The following is a 21,710-nucleotide window of genomic DNA, read 5'->3' on the forward strand; positions in this document are numbered from 1 at the left end:
GCCAACATCACCTCAAACTTTTACAGGAGTGTGGTCGAGAGTCTGCTGACGGGCTGCATTACCGTCTGGTATGGGAGCTGCTCTGCCAGCAGCCGGAAATCACTACAGAGAGTGGTGAAGGCAGCAGAGCACATCACGGGCAAGAGTCTTCCTGCCATTGAAGACATTTACCTCCATCGGTGCTTGCGTAAGACAAGCAGCATCATAAAGGACCACAGCCATCCAGCACGCCAGCTGTTCTCCTTGTTACCGTCTGGCAGACGATACAGGAGTCTGGCTGCTCGGACTACAAGACTTAAGAACAGCTTTTACCACCAGGCCACTCGACTCCTCAACAGTATCACCTGAACACTTACATACACTTACATGACACCTACATTGCATTACATCTACATTGCACTACTCACACACAAACTGTACCTGCACACACTCTGAATACTGACTGGAATATGCATCTGCACTTTATGGAATATGCATCTGCACTTATAAAACATTATCTGTGCAATAACTGTCATTTGTACTTGCTGCTCATTCAACTCATATTGCTCTATAACTTCTTTTAAAACGTACACATTTTATTTTATATGGCTTGTCTATTTTTAACTTGTAATTTTTTTTTAAGCTTTATTGGATCTAGGCTGAGTGACTTGTTTTTCTCGTCATACACATTTCATTGTATGTTGACCCTGTGTTAACCTATATATGACAAATAAACCTAAACCTAACCTAAAAGAGACAAGAGGCTAAAGAGAAAATGGGCTGGGAAGGAAACAGAGGAGCAGGAGATCAAAAATCAAAAACAGTTCAAGAGTAAAATCATAAAGTTAAAGGGGAACATTAAAAACTTCAAGACAGAGTTGGGCGGCATTTGTAAAGCCTGGAGACCCCACCATGAAAACAAAAGTCAAAGAAGAAACAACAAGGGGAGAAGAACAACATGAAAATCCATCAGAGGAGAAGGAGATGAATGAAGATGAAGTAGAAGAGATGCACCAGGAGAACAAGAACTGAGAGAAGATCAGATGAAGAATCAGATGTGAATTTCCCATTGGGATTAATAAAGTATCTATCTATCTATCTATCTATCTATCTATCTATCTATCTATCTATCTATCTATCTATCTATCTATCTATCTATCTATCTATCTATCTATCTATCTATCTATCTATCTATCTATCTATGAAAATAAAGACGTCTCCCGAATCAGAAATGCGGCCCTGGGGTCCTATAAATGAAGTCCGCTGTTGACCCGAGGTCTAATATATGAGGGCGATAGAACAATAACTGCAATACGTGAGCCACAACTACAAAGGACATGAATAACATGGAGGAGCGAGCAAAAAGTGAAAGGTATGAAGTTAAATATGCAGGACAGTAAAGAAAAGAAAAGAACATGAAGAACAACAAGAGAAACAGCAAATGTGGACGCAACTACAAGACAAGTGAGTGTGAGTGAAGATGGGAAGACAGACAAGGAAATCAGAAATATAATAAACAAAGCAAATAAAGAATACAATCAAATGAACAAGACCTGAATAGCAAAGAAAGAACACCACATACGGACCACCAATATCACACACCGCAGACTCGTGAGACACACTGGAGACACAAAGATCTAAAAGAACAGCAGCTGAGAAAACAGAAATCAGAGAATCTGTGAAGAGCTGGAAATGCAACGACTGGTGGGAAATACAGAAATGACACAACTGCAGGGGTCTGGACATGGAATAAGGGGGAGTGAAACAAGGGACCCCAAAAAGGTGTTAGAAATGAGGGATGAGAGCAAGACCTAGAAGGGCAAGGGAAGAAAACATCAAAGAAACAGCTGGAAAGGAAAAGAAGACCACAGAACAAGAGAAGATCTCAGAAAAGACAGAAATAATATATGAGGGGCTCGAGACCCCAACAGCATGAGGTTTTATGGCAGAAGATCAAGTAAGTCAATAAGAAAGTGTATATGCCACCCACCCATTACATGAGGGAGTCCTTGGAAAGTGAGGGTCCCCTGCTGGTCCTTCCCACCTGGGCACCCACTACTTCAAAGACTGAAGGCTTCTGGGTAGTAAAACCAAATCCAATTAACTCTTTCAAGGCTGACTTTTGCATTTGTGGCTTAGCTCAAATTAAACAAAATAAACTCACTTTTGTGAAAGACGTCCAAATTCTTTCTTATTTCTCCAATCATGTGATACCCAAGTGACATCTGCTTGAGCATCTCTCCATTCCCATGTTGGTCACCTGATGCCACCCGGACCAGCTGGCTGTGTGTCTTGTCACTCTCAGGTGGGCCTGATGCTGTTCTGTTGCTCAACTCCACACGTCCAGCTGGTGCTTTTTTTCTAGAAGTTGACGTCCACTTGGCCTGCTTGGTGTTGCTTTTCTGCGATGGCCTGCCTTGCTGTACTTTGAGAACAAACCGCCCACACATTTTCTGATTGCTTCTTTAAAGTAGAAATCCATTTATGAGAACAACGTCACTAACTTCCATGTAGGTGTCCCTGATCAGCCATTTTGACATTGTCATCTTCAAGTGACGCAGGTTTGTCCATTTCTCGTCCTCCTGGCTGTGCTTGTCAGCTGATGACTTTGTCACTAGTTGTGTCCACATGTCACTCTTGTCACATCCTTATCTGAACTCACAAGCCGTCTCATCATCACCTGTCGGGTTGTTTTTTCTCTACCCCGGGCACCAATTCCTTCACACTCCAGTGACATTAAAGATGGCCCCTCACTCTCAAAGCAGTCTGAGTGGTAAGAGAGCAGCCTTAGCATGTGAAGGAATGCTTGCCAGCGTGAGTCGAAGTCTGAGGCAGTGCCCAGTGTTTGAATCTGCCAGGACAACATTCTGTAATGCCACACTGAGCTGGCATGTCTGGCGTGTACTGATGCCCTTATATAGCACCTTCACAAAGCCCTCGGACCCTTCACATTGTTCACGTTTTGTTGTGTTGCAGCCTTGTGCTCAAATCATTTACTTGTAAAGTGTCCCAATAAATAAAATGCATTATTATTATTATTATCTATATATATAATTCACTAAGGCAAGACAACCATGGAAAGCACGCCGGAAGGGGGCGTGGATTCACTAAGCTGTCGACAAGTAAGACACCCTTGGCGCACGCAGGAAGGAGCCACGCCCACCAACTCTAAGCCCATTGGATACGACGACAACTCACAGAGCCACGCCCACCAAGTCGGACGCAACGCCTTCGAAAACATGCCATCATTTCTGTTTGTCTGTGCCACAGTGTACATACAGCTCTGACCCACGTTGACTTTTCATTAGTCAACCTCAGCGGAACCTTGGTTTACACAGAGGCAGCACCAGAGAGAGAGAGAGACGCGCAATCCTTTAAAACTGAAGTTAAAACAGAATGAAGGAAGCAGTCTTTAAAAACCAATAAGCCCTGTGCCTCTTTTTCATTAGCGTCTCACCTGCTTCAGGCCCTGCAACAGTCGAGACGCTCTCTCTGCAGCTGACCTTCTCTGTGCCTGACTCCACTACTGTCAGTCGCCTGATTAAAAATGGTGAACTCCTGCAATGTTGCTATCTTGCTTGGCTTTTAAATAAAGTTCGGATTTGTTGAAATGTTCCTTTTTCCCCCCCTGTGCTTAAAACTCATTTAAAAAAAAAAGTGTTTATACAACTGCTGCAATGTTACAGAGAGAGAGAGAGAGAGAGAGAGAGAGAGGGGGGGGGGGGGTCTCGCCTGCTTCTGAGAGACAGAGGGGGAGGGGGCTCACGTGCTGCTGAGAGAGGGGGGGGCTGGGGAGGCTCACGTGCTGCTGAGAGAGGGGGGGGCTGGGGAGGCTCACGTGCTGCTGAGAGAGGGGGGGCTGGGGAGGCTCGTGTGCTGCTGAGAGGGGGGGGCTGGGGAGGCTCACGTGCTGCTGAGAGAGGGGGGGCTGGGGAGGCTCACATGCTGCTGAGAGAGAGAGCGGGGGAGGGGGCTCGGGTGCTGCTGAGAGAGAGGGGGGGCTGGGGAGGCTCACGTGCTGCTGAGAGAGGGGGGGGCTGGGGAGGCTCGTGTGCTCCTGAGAGAGGGAGAGATAGGGTGGGGGCTGGGGAGGCTTGCCTGCTGCTGAGAGAGGGGGGGGGCTGGGGAGGCTCACGTGCTGCTGAGAGAGGGGGGGGCTGGGGAGGCTCGTGTGCTCCTGAGAGAGGGAGAGATAGGGTGGGGGGCTGGGGAGGCTTGCCTGCTGCTGAGAGAGGGGGGGGGCTGGGGAGGCTCACGTGCTGCTGAGAGAGGGGGGGGGCTGGGGAGGCTCGTGTGCTGCTGAGAGGGGGGGGGCTGGGGAGGCTCACGTGCTGCTGAGAGAGGGGGGGCTGGGGAGGCTCACGTGCTGCTGAGAGAGGGAGAGGGGGAGGGGGCTCGGGTGCTGCTGAGAGAGAGAGAGGGGGGGCTGGGGAGGCTCGTGTGCTGCTGGGAGAGGGGGGGGGGTGGGGAGGCTCACGTGCTGCTGAGAGAGGGGGAGGGGCTCGGGTGCTGCTGAGAGAGAGGGGGGGCTGGGGAGGCTCACGTGCTGCTGAGAGAGGGGGGGCTGGGGAGGCTCGTGTGCTGCTGAGAGAGGGGGGGGCTGGGGAGGCTCACGTGCTGCTGAGAGAGGGGGGGCTGGGGAGGCTCACGTGCTGCTGAGAGAGGGGGGGCTGGGGAGGCTCACGTGCTGCTGAGAGAGGGGGGGGGCTGGGGAGGCTCACGTGCTGCTGAGAGAGGGGGGAGCTGGGGAGGCTCACGTGCTGCTGAGAGAGGGGGGGCTGGGGAGGCTCGTGTGCTGCTGAGAGAGGGGGGGGGCTGGGGAGGCTCACGTGCTGCTGAGAGAGAGAGAGGGGGAGGGGGCTCGGGTGCTGCTGAGAGAGGGGGGGGCTGGGGAGGCTCACGTGCTGCTGAGAGAGGGGGGAGCTGGGGAGGCTCGTGTGCTGCTGAGAGAGGGGGGGCTGGGGAGGCTCACGTGCTGCTGAGAGAGGGGGGAGCTGGGGAGGCTCGTGTGCTGCTGAGAGAGGGGGGGGCTGGGGAGGCTCACGTGCTGCTGAGAGAGAGGGGATGGGGAGGCTCACGTGCTGCTGAGAGAGGGGGAGGGGCTCGGGTGCTGCTGAGAGAGAGGGGGGGCTGGGGAGGCTCACGTGCTGCTGAGAGAGGGGGGGCTGGGGAGGCTCGTGTGCTACTGAGAGAGGGGGGGGCTGGGGAGGCTCACGTGCTGCTGAGAGAGGGGGGGGCTGGGGAGGCTCACGTGCTGCTGAGAGAGGGGGGGGCTGGGGAGGCTCCCGTGCTGCTGAGAGAGGGGGAGGGGGCTCGGGTGCTGCTGAGAGAGAGGGGGGGCTGGGGAGGCTTGTGTGCTGCTGAGAGAGGGGGGCTGGGGAGGCTCCCATGCTGCTGAGAGAGGGGGGGCTGGGGAGGCTCGGGTGCTGCTGAGAGAGAGAGAAGGGGGGCGGCTGGGGAGGCTCGGGTGCTGCTGAGAGGGGGAGGGCTGGGGAGGCTCGCGTGCTGCTGAGAGAGGGGGGGGCTGGGGAGGCTCGCATGCTGCTGAGAGAGGGAGGGGGGGCTGGGGAGGCTCAGGTGCTGCTGAGAGGGGGGGGCTGGGGAGGCTCAGGTGCTGCTGAGAGAGGGGGGGCTGGAGAGGCTCCTGTGCTGCTGAGAGAGGGGGGGGCTGGGGAGGCTCGCATGCTGCTGAGAGAGGGAGGGGGGGCTGGGGAGGCTCGTGTGCTGCTGAGAGAGGGGGGGCTGGGGAGGCTCGCATGCTGCTGAGAGAGAGAGAGGGGGGGCGGCTGGGGAGGCTCGGGTGCTGCTGAGAGAGAGAGGGGGGGCGGCTGGGGAGGCTCGGGTGCTGCTGAGAGGGGGGGCTGGGGAGGCTCAGGTGCTGCTGAGAGAGGGGGGGCTGGGGAGGCTCACGTGCTGCTGAGAGAGAGAGGGGGGGCTGGGGAGGCTCGCATGCTGCTGAGAGAGGGAGGGGGGGCTGGGGAGGCTCGTGTGCTGCTGAGAGAGGGGGGCTGGGGAGGCTCACGTGCTGCTGAGAGAGAGAGAGAGAGAGAGGGGGGGGTGGCTGGGGAGGCTCAGGTGCTGCTGAGAGAGAGAGGGGGGGCTGGGAAGTAACTTTCACCAGCGTGGCCTCCATCGTCACAGACGATCCCGCTTTCAGTCACAGACAATTGTATGTTGCTATCTCCAGAGGTCCATCTTTTCATTCACTCACAGTGGTATCCACAAACCCACCCCATTTGGACAACTGTGTTGTTCAGCAAGTGTTCACCCATCAATACATAATTATGCGGCATATGTTACGCCGCGGGTTGGCTATTATTATTATTATTATTATTATTATTATTATTATTATTATTTCTCTCATCAATCAACACTCAACACACCAGAATGACAAACACAAACAGGAGTTTAGAAACGTCTGCCAGTGTATGAAAAATTAAAAAGCTGAAATATCCCTTTGACACAAATGCTCAGAGCCGTCACTGTGACCATAGAAGTTTGGCTCAGGTGCCCCCCATTCTACTGGTCATCGCTGAGATGTTTGTTGAGTTCAGGTCTGTAAAGTCACCCACCAGTCTATAGAGGGTCCCACAGTGGACAATGAGCAGGATATGAGGTCCAGTTGCAGCTCTTATGTCATTTGAAGTCTCGTTTGTGTTCTCAGTCCACCAAGTCAGCTCGCTCTCTGATCGTAGATTTGTTCTTTTCTAAGGATGTCACCCAATGATTTGTGGCCATAAGTGGATGACGAATTCTCAGTCCTTCACTTCTTCTCTTCAGTTTCCTTCTAAATATTTGATTAAACCAGAGAGTTCACGATGAGTCCACTCAGATGTGACAGTGGGGACAAGTGAGATGGAGAACTGCTGGTCCCTTTGTCACTTAAGACTGTGTCACCTAAGACTGACCTCACTATGTCACCTGCCCAGGCTTTCTGTGACCATCAAGGGCTTACAGAGAGTCACCAACCGCAGATAGAAATGCACACAATGGCAGAGTCGTAGAGAATGTCCTGATAATCTGTCGTGACGATATTAAACCCATCCTGTGACACAGGCTCTGTGCCAGCGACCCTGAAGGTCATGTTAGATGAGGCACCTTGAGGTGACACATGCTCTGTGACATGTCGTGTTATCCTGCTGAGATCCTACATTTTTAAAAGTGTCCAGTCCAATGACACCCTTCTGGAATGAACTGGAGCTGCAAGTGAGGAGCTGAAATGTGAGGCTGAGACATCTGAAGGACTGCGTGATGTCAACATGGAGACAGAAATCCATAAGGAGTCATTCATGTATCTCAAGGGGTCAACACCTTGGGGAATTCAAGCTCTTCAGAGGCAGAGGAGGCCTACCTGGTGTGCCTAATAAAGTGGCTACTGGGTGCCCCTGCAGATCTTGAGCACTTTGCTCTTCTCCTGCACACCCGCTTTACACTCTTTAGCCCAACGGCCATGTCTTTGTGCACATGTCATCATCTGCACTCACACTCACTCGTCACTCTTTGTGTCTTCTGCTCGTCTCTCCTTGTCGTCCCTCTTGTGTCCCCCATAGCAGGTTTGTCCCCCGCATGTCCTTTTCTCTGACACCCCACCAGCTGCCCCTCACACTCACACACTTGAACCTTTGCTCCTGTCTGTGCAGATCTCATCTTCATGACGCTCATTTCTATTTCTCTTATTTTGATCTTCTTCTTCTTCTTTATCTCACAGTATGTCCTCACAAATTCCCAGTCCATGTGGTGCACCTGCCCAGTAAGGTCACTCTGATTCTGCTCACTCCTGGTTGGGGTCAGTAAGTGGCAGGGCCTCTCCCAGTAGCAGGAACTGAACACAAGCAGGATGGACAGGCCATCACAGAGCGTCCACACTTAGGGGGTCTAACTGACCACCCCAGCGGCTCAATGTCTTTAAACATCAAATAATGAAAAGAAGAAAAATGTGAAGGAAAAACTACTGAGAGAAAAGGAGGAAACACATGTGGACCCCCAGTTCTCCTCCCCCTCCTAAACATGTCACTTGTCACTGAGGTTTGACCTCGGCAGGCTAAACTGGTACAGGATGTGACGTCAGGCCGAGTCTTCAAGGCAGGTGTCCTGAGCACATGGCAGACCACAGCAGACCCTCACGGTTGTTGTCCCCTTCACTTAGATGACTTTGTTATCATGAGGACACTAAAGATGTCCCCTCACTAACTGTGACGTGTGTTGAACCTGAGTCTCTGTGGCCTGTAGACACACTAAGGCTGTGTGCTGTATGAGCCAGTCAGTGATCAGAGTTCAACAAACTTCAGGAAAAAATGACTGATGTGTGGTATTATGGGATAGGAGGAGTGGCCAACATTAAAGGAGATGGAAATGGAGGAGTTATTATGGGATATCAGGGAACATGAGGAGTGGAGAACAAAAAGAATCAGCAAATGTACAGTCAGGAAAAAAGGAGAAGAAGAAGTCAGAGGTGGAATTGAAGAAGAGAAACCCAAAGAGACGAGTGACACGGTCTCACCAGCAAAGGGCAGGACTTGGGGACCTACAGGACATTCAGATATTTATAATACATCCTGGTCTGTCAGATGAACACGTCTGATCACCTTGAGAGAACTTCCTCCATCACGTAGTCAACAGTCTTTAATCCCCGAATGCCGTATTAGCAAGGCTTCTCTCCTAAGATCCAGTCCGTACAGAGTGTGTGTTGCCCCGTTGGTTGTAGTGAATGTGGACAGATAATTTTACTCACCAAGAAAGTCAAGGCTAAAATTCTGTATATTTTAATGGAGGTTTCTGGCAAGACATCATGCAAAGTATTAGGATGTGGACACCATTGACAAATTGAAGGTAAAAGGACGATGATTTCCTTAATCTAAAACACAATATGGTGGAAGGTAAAGCTATGATTAAATTAGCATGAGTAGCAAAGAGGGAGCTGGGGACATTCCAATATGTATTAAATTAAAAAGGGGGGTGAACCGCCACCTTATCGTGGTGGAGGGGTTTGCGTGTCCCAATGATCCTAGAAGCTCTGTTGTCCAGGGCTTTATGCCCCTGTTAGGGTCACCCTTGGCAAACTGGTCATAGGTGAGGGATGAGACAAAGAGCGGTTCAGTAAACCTACCATGAAGCATAAAAACTTTGGACGGCATTTTCCTTTGCCTGGACGCGAGTCACTGGGGCCCCCCTCTGGAGCCAGGCCTGGACGTAGGACTCGATGGCGAACGCCTGGTTGCCGGGCCTGCACCCATGGGGCTCGGCCGGGTACAGCCTGAAGAGGCAACGTGGGTCCCCCTTCCCATGGGCTCACCACCTATGGGAGGGGCCAAGGAGGTCGGGTGCAGTGTGAGTTGGGTGGTGGCTGAAGGTGGGGACCTTGGCAGTCCGATCCTTGGCTACAGAAGCTGGCTCTTGGGACGTGGAATGTCACCTCTCTGAAGGGGAAGGAGCCTGAGCTTGTGCGCGAGATTGAGAGGTTCCGGCTAGATATAGTCGGGCTCACCTCGACGCACAGCTTGGACTCTGGAACCAATCTCCTTGAGAGGGGCTGGACTCTCTACCACTCTGGAGTTTCCCCCGGTGAGAGGCGCCGAGCGGGTGTGGGCATACCTATTGCCCCCCGACTTGGAGCCTGTACATTGGGGTTTACCCCGGTGGACGAGAGGGTAGCCTCCCTCCCCCTTCGGGTGGGGGGACGGGTCCTAACTGTTGTTTGTGCGCATGCACCGAACAGCAGTCTGGAGTACCCACCCTTTTTGGAGTCCCTGGAGGGGGTGCTAGAGGGCATACCTTCTGGGGACTCCCTCGTACTGCTGGGAGACTTCAATGCTCACATGGGCAATGACAGTGTGACCTGGAAGGGCGTGATTGGGAGGAATGGCCCCCCCAATCTGAACCAGAGTGGTATTTTGTTATTGGACTTCTGTGCTCGTCACGGATTGTCCATAACGAACACCATGTTCAAGCATAGGGGTGTTCATATGTGCACTTGGCACCAGGACACCCTAGGCCTCAGTTCGATGATCGACTTTGTGGTCGTGTCGTCGGACTTGCAGCCACATGTCTTGGACACTCGGGTGAAGAGAGGGGCGAAGGTATCAACTGATCACCACCTGGTGGTGAGTTTGCTTTGATGGTGGGGGAGGATGCCAGTCAGGCCTGGTAGGCCCAAACGTGTTGTGAGGGTCTGCTGGGAACGTCTGGCAGAGTCCCCTGTCAGAAGTAGCTTCAACTCCCACCTCCAGCAGAACTTCGACCACGTCCCGAGGGAGGTGGGGGGACATTGAGTCCGAATGGGCAATGTTCTGTGCCTCTATTGTTGAAGCAGCTGACCGGAGCTGTGGCCGTAAGGTGGTCGGTGCCTGTCGTGGCGGCAATCCCCGAACCCGTTGGTGGACACCGGCAGTGAGGGATGCCGTCAAGCTGAAGAAGGAGTCCTACAGGTCCCTTTTGTCCTGTGGGACTCTGGAGGCAGCTGATAGGTACCGGCAGGCCAAGCGGAATGCGACTTCGGTGGTTGCTGAGGCAAAAACTCGGGCATGGGAGGAGTTTGGGGAGGTCATGGAGAACGACTTTCGGACGGCTTCGAGGAGATTCTGGTCCACCGTCCGGCGTCTCAGGAGAGGGAAGCAGTGCAGTGTCAACACTGTATATGGTGGAGATGGTGCGCTGCTGACCACGACTCGGGACGTTGTGGGTCGGTGGGGGGAGTACTTCGAAGACCTCCTCAATCCCACTAACATGCCTTCCAATGAGGAAGCAGAGCCTGGGGACTCGGAGGTGGGCTCCCCCATCTCTGGGACTGAGGTCACTGAGGTGTTCAAAAAACTCCTTGGTGGCAGGGCCCCGGGGGTGGATGAGATACACCCGGAGTTTCTCAAGGCTCTGGATGTTGTAGAGCTGTCTTGGTTAACACGTCTCTGCAACATTGCATGGACATCAGGGACAGTGCCTCTAGATTGGCAGACCGGGGTGGTGGTCCCCCTCTTTAAGAAGGGGGACCGGAGGGTGTGTTCCAACTACAAAGGGATCACATTACTCAGCCTCCCTGGAAAAGTGTATTCGGGGGTTCTGGAGAGGAGGGTCCATCGGATAGTCGAACCTCGGATTCAGGAGGAACAGTGTGGTTTTCGTCCTGGTCGCGGAACAGTGGACCAGCTCTACACCCTTAGCAGAGTCCTGGGGGGTGCATGGGAGTTCACCCAACCAGTCTACATGTGTTTTGTGGACTTGGAAAAGGCGTTCGACTGTGTCCCTCGGGGAATCCTGTGGGGGGTGCTCTAGGAGTATGTGGTACCGGACCCCCTGATAAGGGCTGTTCGGTCCCTGTACGATCGTTGCCAGAGCCTGGTCCGCATTGCCGGCAGTAAGTCGAACCCGTTTTCAGTGAGAGTTGGACTCCGCCAGGGCTGCCCTTTGTCACCGATTCTGTTCATAACTTTTATGGACAGAATTTCTAGGCGCAGCCAGGACATTGAGGGGGTCCAGTTTGGTGGGCTCAGGATTGGGTCACTGCTTTTTGGAGATGATGTTGTCCTGTTTGCTTCATCAGGCCGTGATCTTCAGCTCTCTCTGGATCGGTTCGCAGCTGAGTGTGAAGCGGTTATGATGGAAATCAGCACCTCCAAATGCGAGACCATGGTCCTCAGCTGGAAAAGGGTGGAGTGCCCTCTCAGGGTGGGAGGCGAGATCCTGCCCCAAGTGGAGGAGTTCAAGTATCTCGGGGTCTTGTTCACGAGTGAGGGAAGAATGGAGCGTGAGATCGATACATGGATCAGTGCGGCGTCCGCAGTGATGCGGGCTCTGCATCGGTCTGTCTTGGTGAAAAAGGAGCTGAGCCGCAAGGCAAAGCTCTCAATTTACCAGTCGATCTATGTTCCTACCCTCACCTATGGTCATGAACTATGGGTAGTGATCGAAAGAACGAGATCGCGAATACAAGTGGCTGAAATGAGTTTCCTCCGCAGGGTGTCTGGGCTTTCCCTTAAAGATAGGGTGAGAAGCTCAGTCATCCGGGAGGGGCTCAGAGTAGAGCCGTTGCTCCTCCGCATCGAGAGGAGTCAGATGAGGTGGCTTGGGCATCTGATCAGGATGACTCCTGGACGCCTCCCTGGTGAGGTGTTCCAGGCACGTCCAACCGGGAGGAGGCCCCGGGGAAGACCCAGGACATGCTGGAGGGACTATGTCTCTCGGCTGGCCTGGGAACACCTTGGGATTCCCCCGGAAGAGCTAAAAGAAGTGGCTGGTGAGAGGGAAGTCTGGGCATCTCTGCTCAAGCTTTTGCCCCCGCGACCCGACCTCGGATAAGCGGAAGAGAATGGATGGATGTGAAGGTCCTGTCATCTTTAGCCCACCTACTTGCTGTCTATTGGCCTGTCCTGTCTGATTTATTGACAAAGATAGCAAATGAAATTATAAGGACATGATCTGCTGATGTCAACAAGAGGGGGAGAAAGATGGCAGTCATGTGACCTCCAAAGGTGGCAGGGCTGTGCATTTCTAACGTCCAAGAAGAAGCTCAAATACAAAGAGGAAAGAATCAGAAGACCCCAAATAGACCTGTGATGGTCCGAGAGGAGCTCAAGGTCATCTGGAATTCAGCAGCTCAGCTCATCGTCATCAGCCTGTGAAGATCAGTAAACAAATCCAAAGAACAAGAGCATCCATCCATCCATCCATTTTCCAACCCGCTGAATCCGAACACAGGGTCACGGGGGTCCGCTGGAGCCAATCCCAGCCAACACAGGGCACAAGGCAGGAAACAATCCTGGGCAGGGTGCCAACCCACCACAGGACACACACAAACACACACACACACACACTAGGGCCAATTTAGAATCGCCAATCCACCTAACCTGCATGTCTTTGGACTGTGGGAGGAAACCGGAGCGCCCGGAGGAAACCCACACAGACAGGGGGAGAACATGCAAACTCCATGCAGGGAGGACCCGGGAAGCGAACCCGGGTCCCCAGGTCTCCCAACTGCGAGGCAGCAGCGCTACCCACTGTGCCACCGTGCCGCCTACAAGAACAAGAACATCCCATAATAAACAAACAAAATGTGATAAATGTGATATGAACATCAAATAAGCGTCTGTTCATAGCCCAGTCCCTCATCACACACACAAATCCTTCTAAAGATGGCCATTCTGTTCTGTGATTCTCTCAATGCTGTCCTCAGGTCAGACTAACACATGTCAGTATTCTGGAGTACACACACACACAGACACACACACACAGACACACATAAATGTCACGTTATTTAATAAAGTACGCCACAGACCACCTGTCACCACCATCTCCCTCAAAGCCACTAAGCCCTTGTGTGCTCCTCGTCACCTCGGCAGACCAGCAGCTGCTGTTGTTCCCAGTTTGACACTCCACTTCACTTCCTGTGGCCTCAAGTGTCCAACACAACACCCAGCACTTTCTATTAGTTTCTGATTTCAGTTGTCCCACCTTGTGACCCTTAGTGAGAAAGTGACATTTGCTCAGCCCCTCTCTGATGTCACTTTTCTGCTCCTGATGTCCACATGCTCCTCTGTTGGTGTCCTGCACATCAGACTTGTGACGTGACCCCATTGTCGTGTATTCTACCCTCACAGCTCGAGTCTCGCCTGTTTTATAGACAAATCGTCACTTGATTGATGACAATGGTGTCACCCTTTATTACAACGCTGGCACCTTGAACAGGGGACATGTCCTCATTTGAATGTTGCAAAGTGTCTGCAGACATTGGCCTTAACCAGCGTATCCTAATGTGACATCGAGGACACACAGATGATGGGGGTCCTAAACATGGGGACAGCTGCAGTGGATGCCAATACTCTTTAATGTCACACACGTTATTGTCATTGTCACAGAGTGATGTTTTTAGGATTTATTTAGTAACGTGTGTTATGTTTTATTGTTTGCCCTGAAGAAGTCATTGAGAGAATCACGTTGGCCCTCAGACTGTGAGGTTTATGTGGTCGGACCTCGAGAAGCAGGACCCCTCAAACAGACTGCCAGGGGGGCTTCACTTGTGTCTTCAGAACTAAAAGGATTTGCTTGTGATTTAGGACTGAGCTATGAAGAGACGATTGTTTGGTTTTCTTTCACATTCTCTCATATTCTGTCTGTTTATTATGGGATGTGTTGTTGTTGTTTTGATTTGTTTCCTGATCTTCACAGGTGAGTTAATCCTGGTGGTCCGGACTGCTGAATTCCTGATGATTCTCGTCCTTTTCTGAGCCCCTGACGTGTTCTTCTTCTGATCTTCTGATTCTTTTCTCTTTTGGTGGCCCAGCTGCTGTTCTTCTCGTCTTTTTATTCTTTAATTCTCCGTGTGGTTTGATGTCACTGAGATGTCAATTGTGTCATTTCTAACACCTACCAGCAGGTGGCGATGCTAGCAGGTCACTCTGCCATTTTGCTCTGAATGGGCAGCTCAGGTCAGAGGAGAGCTGGGAGTGGACAGCAGTGGTCAGCAGTAATGGGGGTTAATTCACAGTCCACTCAGACCACCTCTGTGCCTAGGGGACTGGACTTTGGGATGCTGAGTGTCCATTCAGAGCTCGTCCACTGGCTTTATTACAAATTAGGAGAGAAATAAGAAAACTGAGGTCACCATCAGTGAGGCCTTTAGTGGACTGAGGTCAGCTGGTCAGTGACACCGGTCAGCATGTGACGTGTGAGTGTCAGAAGTGTCACATGTCAGTCCTGTCCACCCTGTCCGTTATGTCACTGATCACACAGTCAGTCCAGTCTTTGTCACAATAGACAGACAGAGGGTCCTCAGCGTCTAAGTGGTCTGACATCAGGAGAGCCCACCATGACAGACACTCGAGTGTCATGCTCTCCGATGTCCAGCAGTGACCGGCGTGTCTAACAGGAATCTGTGGATGGGGTCCTGCAAATCAGTCAAAGCCCCTCCATGTGCTGAGTCCTCAGTTACAGACACAAATCCAAGGTGGTCCCTCCGCTGTCCTCGGCTTTGACAAGTCTGTCTGGACCCCTGAGTGCAGGACACTGTCAGCCTCATGTCCTTCACATTCCTGTCCAGTGTCCACATGTCACTTTGAGTGACTTGCAACCAGTCAGTGTGGCAGGAAGGCAGAAGATGCTGTCAGGTATATAGCACCTTACCTTATAAGGACAGCGGTGGTCTCAGGGTCAAAGTGCATTTCATTGAAGACGACGCAGTCATTGAGCCCTTGTGCTGTGTGTCCTTCTGTCTGTCTGTCCTCACTCGTCTCTCTTCTTCTTCACAGGTTGGACTCTTGTGGTCTCACCTCAGCCTGCTGCTCAGCTCTCTCCTCGGTCCTCTCATCTCCAAACTCACAGCTGACTGTACTGGTGCTGAACTTCAACAACCAGCTGGGAGATTCAGGGGCTCGTCAGCTGAGTGAGGGGCTCAGGAGTGACAACTGTAAATTAGTGACACTGAGGTGAGTAAAGAGGGGGAGGGGTGGGGGGTGTGAATGTTTTATTGATGGGCAGGCTGATCACATGACAGCACATAGAGTGACCAGAGTGACAGTGACAAGTGGAGCTGACTGAGGTGACAGACAGGAAGAACAACAAAGATAAGGAGAGACAGACAGAGGAAGACAAAGAGGACCTTCTCTGTCAGATGAGACCACCTACTTGAGCACTGGACCTCATCTCCACCACTCTTCTCAATCCTGTCTTCATGTCCTAATCCTGACTGTGGTGACAATAATAAATTCATCCTGTGACACCAGCTCTGTGTCAGCGACCCTGAAGGTCTCTTCTGTATCCCCCCCATTAGGACAATCTGGTCTTGATGTGACAATCTGAGATCACAAGTCTCAGTCCATCACTCACTTCTCTATTCTGTCAAAAGTCCTCAAGAGTTTCGTGGCCTCCCAACTCACCGTCACGTAACTGATAATCAGCTGAGAGCGGACACTTTTAAAAATTGAGGATCTCAGCAGGATAACACAACATGTCATAGAGCAGGTGTCACCTCAAGGTGGCTCATCTAACATGACGGTGACTTCAGTTTACACCAATCGCTGCCTGTCCAGTCCAATAAAACACTTCTGGGATGAGCTGAGACTGCAAGTGAGGAGAAGAAATGTGAGGCTGAGAAGTCTGAAGAACTGCGTGACATCAACATGGAGACAGAAATCCATAAGGAGCCATTCATGTGTCTCAAGGGGTCAACACCTTGGTGAATTCAGGCTCTTCAGAGGCAGAGGAGGCCTACCTGGTGTGCCTAATAAAGTGGCCACTGGGTGCCCCTGCAGATCTTGAGCACTTTGCTCTTCTCCTGCACACCCGCTTTACACTCTTTAGCCCAGCGGCCATGTCTTTGTGCACATGTCATCATCTGCACGCACACTCACTCGTCACTCTGTGTCTTCTGCTCGTCTCTTTTTGTCGTCCCTCTTGTGTCCCCCATAGCAGATTTGTCCCCAGCATGTCCTTTTCTCTGACACCTCACCAGCTGCCCCTCACACTCACACACTTGAACCTTTGCTCCTGTCTGTGCAGATCTCATCTTCATGACGCTCATTTCTATTTCTCTTATTTTGATCTTCTTCTTCTTCTTTATTCTCCCAGTATGTCCTCACAAATTCCCAGTCCATGTGGTGCACCTGCCCAGTAAGGTCACTCTGATTCTGGTCACTCCTGGTTGGGGTCACTAAATGGCAGGGCCTCTCCCAGTAGCAGGAACTGAACACAAGCAGGATGGACAGGCCATCACAGAGGGTCCACACTCAGGGGGTCTAACTGACCACCTCAGTGGCTGAATGTCTTTAAACATCAAATAAGAAAAAGAAGAAAACTGTGAAGGAAAAACTACTGAGAGAAAAGGAGGAAACACATGTGGACCCCCAGTTCTTCTCCCCGTCCTAAACATCTCACTTGTCACTGAGGTTTGACCTCGGCAGGCTAAGCTGGTGAAGGACGTGACATCAGGCCGAGTCTTCAAGGCAGGCATCCTGAGCACATGGCGGACCATGTCAGACTGTCACGGTTGTTGTCCCCTTCACTCAGATGACTTTCTTCACATGAGGACACTAAAGATGTCCCCTCAGTGACTGTGACGTGTGTTAAACCCGAGTCTCTGATGCCTGTAGACACACTAAGGCTGTGTGCTGTATGAGCCAATCAGTGATCAGAGTTCAACAAATGTTACAAACTTCAGGAAAAAACGACTGACATGTGGCATTATGGGATTGAATGCGTGGCCAACATTAAAAGAGATGGAAATGGGGGCGTTATTATGGGACATCAGGGGACAGGAGGAGTGGAGAACAAAAAGAAAAAGCAAATGTGCAGTCAGGAGAAAAGGAGAAGAAGAAGTGACAGGTGGAAATGAAGAAGATGAACCCAAAGAGATGAGTGACACGGCCTCACCAGCAGAGGGCAGGACTTAGGGACCTGCAGGACTGGCTGACGGTAGACACACAGATGTCTTATAAGATGTCCTGGACTGTCAGATGGACATGTCTGATCACCTTGAGAGAACTTCCTCCATCACAGTCCTGATAATAATATGAATATTAACAATAATAAGGACAAGACACTCACCTGACGTCACCACTGAGCTGCTTGTCCTTGTCCCATCTCGCTCCTCATTCTTCAGATCTCGTTGTGTCCAACGATTTCATCTAAAAGTGTGAAGTCAGCGTCACTGATGTGCTTTGGCTTACAGCTGTGATTTGAACTCACGTCCTCTGATTTGATGTCATTTAACGTTTTCTCTGAATATTTACTCACTGACTTGTCACAGCACATTTATCCTCATCATCGTTTTCTCAAATGTTATTCATATTTTCAGTTCAGTTCACTGTATTGTCACTCTTGTCTTTATGTCACTCAAAGCCCTGTGACCTCCTTGCTGTGTCGGTGTCCTGGTGGTCATTCAAGGTGTCAGAGGTGGGATCTGAACTGGTGTCACTGTGGTGGTCAGGCCTATCCCTGAGCCACTGGGTCACACTGTCTGAGGTGACACGTGAGCTTTGACAGAGCAGATGGCAGACTTGTGTTACTTTTGGTGGAGGTTTGAGATTTCAAAGCATGTGAGGGTCCTGCCATCTTGAGCCCACCCACTTGTTGTCCATTGGCCTGTACTGACTGATTTATTGACAAAGATAGCAAATGAAATCACAAGGACATGAGCTGCTGATGTCAACAAGAGGGGGACAAAGATGGCAGTCATGTGACCCCCAAATGTGGCAGGGCTGTGCATTTCTAACGTCCAAGAAGAAGCTCAAATACAAAGAGGAAAGAATCAGAAGACCCCAAATAGACCTGTGATGGTCTGAGAGGAGCTCAGGGTCATCTGGAATTCAGCAGCTCAGCGCATTGTCATCGGCCTGTGAAGATCAGGAAACAAATCCTAAGACCAAGAACATCCCATAATAAACAAACAAAATGTGACGAGAACATCAAATAAGTGTCTGTTCATAGCCCAGTCCCTCATCACACACACAAATCCTTCTAAAGACTCAAGTGAAGCCTCCCATGACAGCCTGTTTGAGAGGTCCTGCTTCTCAAGGTCCGACCACATGAACCTCACAGTCTGATGGCCAACGTGTTCTGTGATTCTCTCAATGCTGTCCTCAGGTCAGACTAATAGATGTCAGTATTCTGGAGTACACACACACACACACACACACACACACACACACACACACACACACACACACCACATAAATGTCACCTTATTTAATAAAGTACGCCACAGACCACCCATCACCACCATCTCCCCCAAAGCCACTAAACCCTCGTGTGCTCCTTGTCACCTCGGCAGACCAGCAGCTGCTGTTGTTCCCAGTTTGACACTCCAGTTCACTTCCTGTGGCCTCAAGTGTCCATCACAACCCCCCAGCACTTTCTATTAGTTTCTGATTTCAGTTGTCCCACCTTGTGACCCTTAGTGACAAAGTGATATTTGCTCAGCCCCTCTGACGTCACTTTTCTGCTCCTGATGTCCACGTGCTCCTCTTGGCACCTTGAACAGGGGACATGTCCTCATGTAAATGTTCAAAGTGTCTGCAGACATTGGCCTTAACCAGCGTATCCTAATGTGACATCGAGAACACTCAAATGACGGGGGTCCTAAACACGAGGACAGCTGCAGTGGACACCAATACTCTTTAATGTCACACACGTCATTGTCATTGTCACAGAGTGACGTTTTTAGGATTAATTGAGTAACGTGTGTTATGTTTTATTGTTTTCCCTGAAGAAGTCATTGAGAGAATCGCGTTGGCCCTCAGACTGTGAGGTTTATGTGGTCGGACCTCGAGAAGCAGGACCCCTCAAACAGACTGCCATGGGGGGCTTCACTTGTGTCTTCAGAACTGAAAGGATTTGCTTGTGATTTAGGACTGAGCTATGAAGAGACGATTGTTTGGTTTTCTTTCACATTCTCTCATATTCTGTCTGTTTATTATGGGATGTGTTGTTGTTCTTTTGATTTGTTTCCTGATCTTCACAGGTGAGTTAATACTGGTGGTCCGGACTGCTGAATTCCTGATGATTCTCCTCCTTTTCTGAGCCCCTGATGTGTTCTTCTTGTGATCTTCTGATTCTTTTCTCTTTCGGTGACCCAGCTGCTGTTCTTCTTGTCTTTTTATTCTTTAATTCTCCGTGTGGTTTGATGTCACTGAGATGTCAATTGTGTCATTTATAACACTTACCAGCAGGTGGCGATGCTAGCAGGTCACTCTGTCATTTTGATCTGAATGGGCAGCTCAGGTCATAGGAGAGCTGGGAGTGGACAGCAGTGGTCAGCAGTAATGGGGGTCACTTCACAGTCCACTCTGACCACCTCTGTGCCCAGGGGACTGGACTTTGGGATGCTGAGTGTCCATTCAGAGCTCGTCCACTGGCTTTATTACAAATTAGGAGAGAAATAAGAAAACTGAGGTCACAAGCAGTGAGGCCTTTAGTGGACTGAGGTCAGCTGGTCAGTGGCACCGGTCAGCATGTGACGTGTGAGTGTCAGAAGTGTCACATGTCAGTCCTGCCCACCCTGTCCATTATGTCACTGATCACACAGTCAGTCCAGTCTTTGTCACAATACACAGTCAGAGGGTCCTCATCGTCTAAGTGGTCTGACATCAGGAGAGCCCACCATGACAGACACTCGAGTGTCGCGCTCTCCGATGTCCAGCAGTGACCAGGAGCAGGAATCTGTGGATGGGGTCCTGCAAATCAGTCAAAGCCCCTCCATGTGCTGAGTCCTCAGTCACAGACACAAATCCAAGGTGGTCCCTCCGCTGTCATCGGCTTTGACAAGTCTGTCTGGACCCTCGAGTGCAGGACACTGTCAGCCTCATGTCCTTCACATTCCTGTCAAGTGTCCACATGTAACTTTGAGTGACGTGTCACCAGTCAGTGTGGCAGGAAGGCAGAAGACGCTGTCAGTTATATACCGCCTTACCTTCTAAGGACAGCGGTGGTCTCAGGGTCAAAGTGCATTTCAGTGAAGATGGCGCAGTCATTGAGCCCTTGTGCTGTGTGTCCTTCTGTCTGTCTGTCTGTCTGTCCTCACTCGTCTCTCTTCTTCTTCACAGGTTGGTCTCTTGTGGTCTCACCTTGGCCTGCTGCTCAGCTCTCTCCTCGGTCCTCTCATCTCCAAACTCACGGCTGACTGAACTGGACCTGAACAACAACAACCTGGGAGATTCAGGAGCTCGTCAGCTGAGTGAGGGGCTCAGGAGTGACAACTGTAAATTACAGACACTGATGTGAGTAAAGAGGTGGAGGGGTGGGGGGTGTGAATGTGTTATTGATGGGTGGGCTGTTCACATGACAGCACATGGAGTGACCAGACTGACAGTGACAAGTGGAGATGACTGAGGTGACAGACAGGAAGGACAACAAAGATAATGAGAGACAGACAGAGGAAGATGAGGAGGACCTGTTCTGTCAGATGAGACCACCTACTTGAGCACCGGACCTCATCTCCTCCACTCTTCTCAAATCCTGTCTTAATGTCCTAATCCTGACTGACGTGACAATAATAAATCCATCCTGTGACACCGGCTCTGTGCCAGCGACCCTGAAGGTCTCTTCTGTATCCCCCCCATTAGGACAGTCTGGTCTTGATGTGACAATCTGAGACAACAAGTCTCAGTCCATCACTCACTTCTCTATTCTGTCTAAAGTTCTCAAGAGTGTTGTGGCCTTCCAACTCACCGTCACGTAACTGATAATCAGCTGAGAGCAGACACTTTTAAAAATGTAGGATCTCAGCAGGATAACACGACATGTCACAGAGCATGTGTCACCTCAAGGTGCCTCATCTAACATGACGGTGACTTCAGTAGACACCAATGGCTGCCTGTCCAGTCCAATAAAGCACTTCTGAGATGAGCTGAGACTGCGAGGAGCAGAAATGTGAGGCTGAGAAGTCTGAAGGACTGCGTGACATCAACATGCAGACAGAAATCAATAAGGAGCCATTTATGGGGTGTTACGGGGTCAACGTCTTGTTGAATTCAGGCTCTTTAGAGGCAGAGGAGGCCTACCTGGTGTGCTTAATAAAGTGTCCACTGGGTACCCCTGCAGATCTTGAGCACTTTGCTCTTCTCCTGCACACCCGCTTTACACTCTTTAGTCCAGCGGCCATGTCTTTGTGCACATGTCATCATCTGCACTCACACTCACTCGTCACTCTTTGTGTCTTTTGCTCGTCTCTCCTTGTTGTCCCTCTTGTGTCCCCCATAGCAGATTTGTCCCCAGCATGTTCTTTTCTCTGACACCCCACCAGCTGCCCCTCA

The 21,710-nt window shown here is 51.0% G+C and overlaps 1 protein-coding gene across 1 annotated transcript in view; it reads left to right on the forward strand.

Moving 5' to 3' along the window:
• The window catches only part of LOC114643530 (protein NLRC5-like), a 1,801,805-nt gene that overhangs the window by 1,754,288 nt on the left and 25,807 nt on the right, over nucleotides 1-21,710 (forward strand). The window contains exons 20-21 of the mRNA XM_051925774.1: nucleotides 15,213-15,389; nucleotides 20,502-20,675. Of these exons, the coding sequence (XP_051781734.1) occupies nucleotides 15,213-15,389; nucleotides 20,502-20,675 (351 nt within the window). The remainder of the gene's footprint in view (nucleotides 1-15,212; nucleotides 15,390-20,501; nucleotides 20,676-21,710) is intronic.

This window comes from Erpetoichthys calabaricus, chromosome 4, assembly GCF_900747795.2.
Source record: "Erpetoichthys calabaricus chromosome 4, fErpCal1.3, whole genome shotgun sequence".
Classification (NCBI taxonomy): Eukaryota; Metazoa; Chordata; class Cladistia; order Polypteriformes; family Polypteridae; genus Erpetoichthys; species Erpetoichthys calabaricus.